This window comes from Hippoglossus stenolepis, chromosome 11 (genome assembly GCF_022539355.2).
Source record: "Hippoglossus stenolepis isolate QCI-W04-F060 chromosome 11, HSTE1.2, whole genome shotgun sequence".
Classification (NCBI taxonomy): domain Eukaryota; kingdom Metazoa; phylum Chordata; class Actinopteri; order Pleuronectiformes; family Pleuronectidae; genus Hippoglossus; species Hippoglossus stenolepis.
The window spans coordinates 19,741,153-19,751,190 of record NC_061493.1 but is presented as its reverse complement, the minus strand read 5'-3'; the positions used below and the strand labels follow the sequence as shown (position 1 = coordinate 19,751,190).

The 10,038-nt window shown below is 41.8% G+C and overlaps 1 protein-coding gene across 2 annotated transcripts; it reads right to left on the bottom strand.

Moving 5' to 3' along the window:
* Positions 1-770: 770 nt before the first annotated feature.
* ly97.3 (lymphocyte antigen 97, tandem duplicate 3) lies at positions 771-10,031 on the bottom strand. Of its 2 annotated transcripts, none has more exons than XM_035170302.1 (4): positions 9,898-10,031; positions 1,918-1,985; positions 1,419-1,541; positions 771-1,063 (listed from the first exon to the last, which is right to left on the bottom strand). In XM_035170302.1, exons 1-4 carry the CDS (start codon positions 9,942-9,944, stop codon positions 945-947), a joined length of 357 nt encoding a protein of 118 aa, XP_035026193.1. In that variant the 5' UTR covers positions 9,945-10,031; the 3' UTR covers positions 771-944. The 2 variants fall into 2 exon arrangements, with proteins under 2 accessions (XP_035026193.1, XP_035026194.1); XM_035170303.1 differs by lacking the exon at positions 9,898-10,031 and adding an exon at positions 2,329-2,466.
* Between the last annotated feature and the right edge of the window lie 7 nt (positions 10,032-10,038).

Sequence of the window (10,038 nt, the reverse complement as noted above, 5' to 3'; positions counted from 1 at the left end):
TAACTTACCACACTCCAAATTACCATGGGAGCTTCTGTCTCAGAGATTTCCAGTCTTCACTTTGGGCTTTCGACTCCAGAAATGGCCAAGAAGGAACAAATCCACATCCTCAGAACCTCCACACAGTTCTCTAACACGGACCTATTTGGTTTAAGGGCGCTAAAGCATTACATCTGCGTGTTGGAGGATTGAACCTACAACCTCGAAACTTCCAGTCTTCCAACACCTGAGGCGTTTGTTCAGACACTTCCCTGATGTGTTTCTTCTAACATTTTGAGAGCATAAGGATCGAACCAACATCCTCAAAACTTCAAAGCACTCCTCCGACAAACATGAGCTTGTTGTAAAAAGACACTTGACCAATATTTATTTAAACCTTTGAATGTTTGCTCTGGGTGTTGGAATCACTTCAAAAACTTTTTGACCCGACCCATTTACTGTGTTTTTCTTTTTGTCCATCCTTTGTAAGTCAGTCACAAAGTTAACTGAGGATTGAACCGACAACCTCCAAATCTCAAGTTGGCCAGAGAGAACTGTTTTACTAAGAACCTTTGAGTATCTCATAAATCAAACCCCAGATGTTCTATAAACAAGCAGACGTCATGTTGGGCTGTTTAATGAAATCCTAGGGAGTCTCTGTAACTCCTGTATGTGAATCCTATAATTTACTGCTATTTTTAGAATCACCTTGGGTAGATTTTCAGGTCTTAGTGACTTGTTATGGCAGTTAAAACAAATGTTCAAACAAAAGAACGAGCGCAGGCACACGCTGGAATTCAAACACCTTTATTTGCCAGGGTGATCGAGTTTACAGTGTTTATTATCGTCTTATTTTAGCTGTAAGTAGCCGTTTGATTTCAGAGATGTGCTCTGCCGAAGTCCTCTGGGATGAATTCCTTGCGCGAAAAGCTTCTCCAGTACATCGTCACGCTCTTTGAATTCTTCTATGCTGGATCGTCAAAGGTGTTGCACAGGTCATCGCCGCAGCACTTTGCATCGATGTAGGCATTCATCTTCAGCATTTCACAGTCTGCCAGAGCCATGCATTTCTGGTAATGGCCGTCTGAGAAAGTAAAACAGAGAAAAGAACCGGGACCTTTCACTATGTAGGAGGCAACTCGCTGTAGTAGAGGCAAGGGGTTTCCACATCTTTGCATGATTCACATACATTTAACACTCAATCAACGTCCTGTTTACCTTGTTTGATACTGTTTAAGATATTTTAAGGAAGTTACTTCTTCATTTACATTACTGAGGGTTTTTCAAAAGTTCATACAATCAAGTTAAATCCCCAGCGTTGCCCTTTGTCCTTTACTTTTGGTGCCATTGGTTTGTAGGCAACTGTTTTTCTTTAACTAAACTATGATTCAGATAATATGTTCCACTGTGGTTAATGTGTCGTGTTTTGAGAAACTCACGTGGAGCTTGGAGGAATCTGACCGCAGCACAGCCGTCCTTCCCCGGTTTACAGGTTTTGACGGCGAGCACGCAGTTTTCTCCGGCCCTCTTGGGGAGACATTGGTGGCAGTTCAGGGCCTCACCTGGGAACAGAAACGGCAAGAACATTGTTCAGTCATTGTCTTTTTCCTCTGGCCTCACTGACTCTCATTCAGCGCTGTGAAAACGTGGCCTGTTTTTGTTCGACCCAGGAATCGGACATAAAGGGAGGATGGAGGACGAACACATACAGGAATTCACTGAGCTCCGACCGTCACCAGTGAATCAGTTGTTTTTCACATGCAGTAATTACTTTCTCAGATAAGTCGCTGCGGTTGCAAAGTGAAAAGAATTGCGTTTGATTGTCAGACAGGTTCTGCTGTGATTGTGCTCCGGTGCCGTGAAAGAGAAAGCACCAGCTCCCTGTTGCACGGCAGCAGAGGTGGTGTTTGCTCAGTGGAGAATCAGTGACAGACTCACCGGCTGTAAACAGCAAGGCGATGGTTAGAGCCAAGACCAGCAGCTTCATTGTTCTCAACAATGCAGCACTAGGAGAGATAAAGCACAGGTTTGACAATACGTTGTGTCATGTACTTTGAGTATACTTCGCTTCGGGGCATGGGTTCTATTGTATAACGTTTAAATAGAAAATAGAACTTTTCTCTTTAGAGGAATTAACCCTATGAATTTGAGGATTGATTGATTTGAAATGTAATGTCTAAACAAACTGAGCTGACACTCGACGATACAGACATTTCACAGCAAATATATGGTTTTAAATTCTAGCTCATACTGATTTTATATGGATTTCAAGAAAAGCAGTGAAAAAGGTTAAACACACAAAATAAGATAACTTCAAAATGAGAGAAATGTAGTTTTCTATGTACATACCAGACTGATTTGTTTGTCTATCTTGGTTCCTGGCAGTGACTGAGATGCATCCAAAGATGTCCCCTCTTTTTATACCTGTTCATACTTTGTCCTGTCATGGCAACGTCCCATTAAGCGGCATATCTCTGTTAAGCCATATTTACTTAGCACCCCACTCGCCTTCAGCACACTGTTCAGGGGGTAAAGTCTCCCAATGTTCGGATTCCTGCATTATGCAAGGCTCCTCCACCCTCTGTCCACTATTATACATCATTTAAGAGGCCTTTGTCAATATCAATGTATGCATTTGTCACAGACTCAAATAAAGATTTATATTAGTGGGATTTGTACCTTACGAGGACAAGAGGATATTAGTCAAAGGTACAGTATGTTTGCTTCAGGTGGATTATGTCTGACCCATATGAGGTGTAATACCTTTGGCTTAGTGGTCTTCAACCCACATCCGCGCCCATGAATAGACTCGATAAATACAGTGCAGAGTCTGGAAAGACTTGAAGTAGCACTTGATGTGGAGCTAATGGAAGTGAAGGAAAAGCTGCGACACTCGCCGGCTGTGATGTACTTCTAACTCTAGAGATGCACAAATGACTCAAATATTTTCTTCGGTGTAGAGGAAGTAGTTCCTCCAGTTTCACTCAAGTCCATACAGAGAATTCATCAAATCCAAAATGACTGACTGAAAAACATGAGCCAGAATAAAATGAATAGCAATTAAGAATCTATTTTAAAAACTTAAGCCTCCTGCATATAGGCTGGATGACTTCTCAGGTGTATCTCCTTTAAAAATTAAAACCCCATAGATGCTTACTGACGTCTTTATAGAGGAATTAATCTCTATTTAATCTCTTATTTTTAGGAACAGATTTAAAATGTAAAATCGAGACAAACTGTGCTGAAACACAGAAATATTGACTTTTCATATCGATTGGTAGGGAACGCATTTCAAGAGACACAGGGCAAAGGTTAAATACATATTTATCAACACCATGAAGAACTGACTGAAAAATACACAGAGCTTTACAACATATATACGAATTCATTATAAATAAAGCCTCCTGCGTGTGCTGAATACCTCGTCAGGAGTAATTCCTGTAAATAATCTGATAAAAATAAATAAACATCAAACCACCAAAGACATGAACTGACGTCTCTCCAGAGGAATTGATTTTAAGGATTTTAAATGTAGTCTAAACAAACTCTGAGCTGTGACACTGACATTTCGAATTGATTGGTATTGAACATATTTCAAGAAAAGCGTTGCAAAGGTTAAACACACATTTACCAAATTAATGAATGGCTGATTGAAAAGTGCATGAGAGAAAAATCTAATTAAGAATCTATTTTTAAAACCTAAAGCCTCCTGTATGGGCTTGAATACCTTTCCTGTAAATAATCTAGTAAAAAAAGAAATATTAAAACCTAACAATCAGAGTAAAAGTCCATGTGATATATTTAATCACATAAAAAAAAACAGGGTTTGTATTTTGTATCCTGCTCCACCTGCTGAACTTTAAATCTTCTGGTATTTGGTGTTGTAACCGAGTCTCCTCCTAGATTTCCACGAGTCAGCTGTCTAAACTGACTCGTCTCTGGATCATAAACAACAGAGAGGAAACCAAAAAAAGAAAAAAGCTCGGAGGGGAAGCTGCATTTTTGGACTATGACGCCACCGGCTGCCATTTTAGCGAGAAATGAACAAAGACCACACCTGACTGTTTCCATACTTTCACTTTTAATATACCCTGGATCATAAATGTCCTTCGACCCGCCTGTGTGCTTTACCGTTTGCTCTCCGTGTTGTGTTTTCCTCCACATCTGGACACGGCCCACATATTACAGTGCGGCTCCAGCTCAGTGCAGCAGCATCACTCCCAAAGCCCAATCAAAGCAAAATCCCCCCCGCTCCATTGTTTCCCCCGTCAGGAGCCAAAGTCCAATATCAGCAGTGGCACATGTAAGAGAAAGTGCCCATGTGGCAAAACGTCTAAACCCCCCATTGTTGCGCTTTTGTTGCGACGGCCTCGCGATACCACCGCGCTCTGTGGCGCCCATATATATCTGGGTGTCCAAAATTTTTTTCTATTCTTATACTGTGTGACTTGTCTGGAAGAGCTATCAGGGGAAAATGTCTCAGTACTCAGGAAAGGTGAGTATCTCTGAAGTCTGTGTGCCGAAGGGGTTTCACGAACTAAAGCCAATTAAAAAAGATGGTAATTTAGTTCGAGCCTCAGATGGAATGGGGCATTTTTGTAAGATATCTTTCTGTGTAACTGCAGCTCAGTGTTTTTCTTTGCATCAATTACGTACTTTAATCGTCACTGTTTTGGGGGAAACAAAAAACAGATCGTGTTCTATGAGGGGAAATGTTTCACCGGGAGGAAACTGGAGGTCTGCAGCGACTGCGACAACTTCCAGGACCGAGGCTTCATGAACAGGGTCAACTCTGTCCGTGTGGAGAGCGGGGCCTTCATCTGCTTTGACCACCCAGACTTCAAGGGTCAGCAGTACATTCTGGAGCATGGAGAGTACCCGGAATTCCAGCGCTGGAATGCCCACAACGATCACATGGGCTCCTGCAAGCCAATCAGGATGGTAAGAGTGTGTGTGTGAGACCCCAGGGACGAACAAATATTTGGATGGTCAAAAAAGAAAAGAAAGAAAAAGCATGGCAGATCGCTTTTGTGCGACAAATCAAAGTCAGAATACTGATGCAGGACATGATTCTGGCAGCACAGACTCATATTGGCTTCTCTCATCTTGTAAGGTAGAAAGAAAAAGCATTTGGTTCACTTAAGACAAACTATGGGCTGCATATATATCCTCATTCACATATACATTAACCTTTAGATTTCTATAGGTGTAAGTGCCTGATGCACACAATGCGGTGTCTGTCACAACGAGAAGGCCTTGGTGCTTTGCTGTGAGGTGAAGTCGAACACTGTTGCTATGACTCAGCGCGCTGGCATGTCATTATCCTCCCCAGCATGGAGAGCACTACAGGATGGAGCTGTTCGACGGAGACAACTTCGGCGGCCAGTGCGTGGAGCTGTGCGACGACTGTCCATTTCTGCAGGCGCGAGGCCTGAGCAAGAACTGCATCAACTCCATTAAGGTCTATGGAGACGGAGCGTAAGTATCCCTTCGGAGAGTGGTTTGATTTAAGACTGTTTTTTTTTAACATCTGACAGAATATTTTGGTTCAGTTTACTTCACTGATGGATGCACTTGTTGGGGGATTATCTTTAAAATTGTTTAACAGTCAGGTCGCGCAAATTGCAAAAAGCCATATTTTCTCCCATTCCTCTGTTGTTATTTAACCAGGCAGATAGTTTCATTTGTCAAGAATATGTGAAAAATCCAGCTGTGAGGAAAATTATTTTGTCTGTGGTGCTCTGGGCATTGAACATTATTATTGTTGATTACTTTTTTTTAGATGGGAGTAGCAGGCAGGGGAGATGATTGGTGACATAAAACACACGTCCCGATAACAGAGTCCAATCAACTCAGGGACGATGTGATTCCATGGTCACACATATTAAACTGAAAGTGTCCTTGTTGCACATGTCACTAAACTCACTCTCAGTTTTAATACTCGAATAAAAGAAGTAGTCGTTGTAGTAGTTCCACTGAAAACTATTCACAGTGAGTTCTGTGGATTAGAGTATTACAGTCGCCTTTTTTTATGTTTTTTGGATATTAGACATTATTGTGAGAAACTACCATATATGATATGTACACAAAGACATTCATTGCATACAAACACCCTTTCACTGGTGTATATTCAGTTCGTAGGAAGCTACACAAATACCTCTCCTAGTAACTGAGGGCAAGATAAACAGAAATATGTTGAATAAAATATTAGGAGAAAAAAAGGGGAATTGTTTCTGTTTAAAATACAAATCCTTTTTCAGCAGAAATCTTGCCCTGAAGGTTAAGTATGAAAAATGTGTGAGAAAAATGTATTGTTTTTAGACATTTAAACCATAAACATCACTTTTAGATGTATATACAAGGGGCACAAGGGTTCATACAGTCACACTTATTGAATAATATACTTTTATAAAATGTGATGGTTCTCGATTCTATTTTATTTGCAGCACGAAGGAAGAATTACATTTTTTTTAAAACCCAACTTTACCGTAGTTCATATTATCTGGCAAGTATGACGTATTAAGCGAGTATTTCTATTGTATATCAAGCAAGTATTCACTAGTTAGTGTAAAGCAGTATTTGACCATGTCCAACCTGAATGAACGCCCTTGTGAATATACCTTGAGTTTGATAGAATCCTGTCAGAAATATGATAGAAACCGATGCACTCTAAAATGTTCTCATGTCCAAGCTTTACTATTATATATTTAAAAAAATACACGTTGCCTTGACTTTGTTCACACTAAATATTGCAAATATTTTATTCCAAACAGCTGGGTGCTGTACGAAGAGCCCAATTACCGCGGCCGCATGTACATCGTGGAGAGAGGAAACTACTGCACCCACATGGAGTGGCAGGCGGAGAACCCCAACATCCAGTCTGTCCGCAGGGTGGCCAACTACTTCTGAAACCTTCCCACTGTCACACGACCACGTGACCGGAGGACACACACTGTCACTTACTCACCCTGACTCTGTGAGGCTGTAAAATAATAAAAGATGGAAGAAAATGTCTGACATTGCTCGTTGTTTTATTTTTGTACTGATTTACTTTAAAAAGGCCTAAATAAAGGGAGTGATCCTACAATTTCTTCAATCTTATTTCCCTTCTTTTCCTCCTTTTTTTTTTAAATACTCGCTCAGTGTGAAACTCCAAACTTAACCATCAGATCTCAGTGGAGAAACGGCCGCAGGCTATGATTCTGGTAATTGCTTTCTATTATGCACCATAAGTACAGAACCTTTAAGTGCCATGCCTTTCCTCATACTAATGGATCCATTACCAGGAGGTATTCTGGATACCACTGAGAACAGATGATCAAATAGATAGATGGGCATTTTATTTATCCAGGAGGTAAATTAAAATGTTTTGATTGTAAAAGAAAAAAAACTTGTGGCCCACTAAGCAACAAAACAAAACGCCATAATTAAAACTCAAAAAGCAGCCACACGGCGCCTTTTAACACACACACACACACACACACACACACACACACACACACACACACACACACACACACACACACACACACACACACACACACACACACACACACACACACACACACAGCCTCGTACTGATACATGTTGGGCGGTGAACAATAGAGAGTGTGTATTTCCTCTACATATACTGGGGATAAATCAAGGGTGAAAGACAGATATTGCACAGGTTGGGGGATCAGCACCTGCCTCTGGGAGCTCTGCTACCACCTAGTGTCATTTATCTATTTTACTGTGACGTCTTGACGCTCACCCCAGGGTCCTCAAAGTGATCACAATGGAAGGTTTCAGCTGCAGTGACGCAAACACGTAAAAAACAACTAAATCTTTGGATAAATAAAGAAAACACCAGAACAGAAATGTTGATTTATTTATAAAATCGATGAAGATGTGGACGTCATCCACCCAACGACACGTCCAGTTTTTATATCATGCAAATACAGCATGTACGTATTGTGTGTTGATGTTGTGTGTGTGTGACTGAGGTCAGATTGTGTTTTGAACCACACAATCCGCTCACAGGTCATAGCTCATGTTTGTTTTAAGCACCAGTGCCTCATCTCGCCCCGTGTGCTCTCATTCTTCTAGGGAATGTCACACCGCGGCTGTGGCTGTTGGACCTTTAATGAGAACTCATGTGCTTTCTCTTCCAACTGTCATGACAACAGAGCATCCGTCTCTACAAGGTTTCACTCCAGGCCTCTATCGAGTTACAGGGTCAATACGGGATAGCTTAATAAGGAAATGCTTTGTCTTGAGTTACACTCCACGGCACTAGTTTAACAGCGATTACCTATGGCTAACCCCATTCCTGGGCCATTTGCTGCATGAATTGGCCGAGTGTCACCAACACGCCATTAGTCTGGATGTCAAAGACGAGTAAGGGAGAGGGACCTGCGAGCGAGGCCTAATGGCGTTTTAACGACGTCACCGTTGATTTGCCTGTGATAATGGGATTTATTATTCTACACAAAAGGGCTCCAGATTTGAGAAAGCGTTTCTTAAATGCTACGCGGAAACCTGCGTGCCACGATACTCGATTACTATTGACATCTGGTCGTATTCAGGGAGCTGGATGACTTGATTTAACGGAAGTAAAAAACTTCTTAAGAGGGCAAAATGCTAAAGAGAAGGGGGTAGTTATACTGTAATTAAAATGTGACATGTTTTTTTGACATGGGGACAGATAAGAGGACACATTACTGGACAATGGACACATTATTTCAATGCAATGTCATAGATTATACTTTTAAGATAAGATAATAGTCTATTCAAAAGATATATATATTTTTTAAAAAAGATACAAATACATTGAAATAATAATAATTGATCAATTAAATCGTATATTTAAATGAAATAAAATGCCAAAATATATATTATCTAATCTCGAAGGTTGTTGTCAAACATCGTGTTCTGTGATAAGAATAAAAATTGATTAGCGTTGCACTGGTGTAAGGAGTAATTTGAAATTATTGTATCATGTTACTCCTAATGAGGTCAGCTATTTATAGCACTTATGCATAAAAGATCATTCAGATATGATTTTATATATTATGTGGGGATTTGAAGTTATTTACCACATTGACACAGTTAAAAAAAAGTATATAATGCTTGTTATAGTGTGTAAATATAAAGTACAAGCTTATATTTAATTTCTTTAATGTGTGAGGGCTGGTTCACTGTATGGATTACTCTGAATAAATGTAACACTCAGGCTGTGTGTGTGTTCACTGTCTTTGTATCTGCTGTTGCAGCTGTTTCGCAACCAAAACATTGCAACGCAACCATTACAAGGATCTTTATAAAGGAACCAGTCCAACGTGTTGCACTGATCCTCGACGCAAATGTGCGTAAAAGTCTCATTTAAAAATAAACAACCTCCAGTTTAAAGGATAGAAAACCGAGAAAGTCCCACAAAAATATAGAAACTCTCCGTGGAACACAAAGTAGCCAGTGTTGTGCGTTTTTCTGAGCCGGGACCGGGACAAAACACCGCCGAGGAGGACGCACGACTTCCACCAACACCTCCCCTCCGTCGCTCCTAAGTGTCCCCGCGCGTAAAATAACGCGATAATGGTGAAAATCGAGGCTGAAATGAAGTGGGGATCGGGCGTGAGCGAGTCTGCGGTGTCGTGTTAAGGTCACTCCGCCGCTCGCTGCCTGAATTCCCCTCTTTGTGTTTACACATCCGGGTTTCCCTGTTTGCAGCCCATTCCCCATTTAGAAGCCATTTTGGACACAGATCAGTAACATGCATGTAAACCCCGACCGACCTCCCGACGCAGCGGCGCGACTACCCGAGTGAGCGACAACACAAAAAAACCCCGAGAAAAGAGCGCCGAGCTGCCGCCTCGGATGGTCCCACGGCTCGGTGTTCGGGCTCGGATGCGAAAGGCTGCGGCTGTGATCCGCACTCACCGCCTGGAAGTCACCCCCGGCGCTCCCGTCGTTTTTCCTCCCGACATTGTTGCGCCGTCGCGGCTGCTGACACGCGCTGTGCCGCTGGTGCCCGGACCGCTGCTGGAGGGACCGGGGCGGGAGGAGAAGGCCCCGTGGTCG

What these genes read in the sequence shown, in the direction of transcription:
- ly97.3 (XM_035170302.1), bottom strand. Translation starts at nt 9,944, where the DNA reads ATGTCGGGAGGAAAAACGACGGGAGCGCCGGGGGTGACTTCCAGGCG. An exon ending in CCGGGGGTGACTTCCAGGCG is followed by an intron (nt 1,986 to 9,897) that starts GTGAGTGCGGAT and finishes TATCTCTCCTAG; the next exon opens with TGCTGCATTGTTGAGAACAA. An exon ending in CGCCTTGCTGTTTACAGCCG is followed by an intron (nt 1,542 to 1,917) that starts GTGAGTCTGTCA and finishes TTCTGTTCCCAG; the next exon opens with GTGAGGCCCTGAACTGCCAC.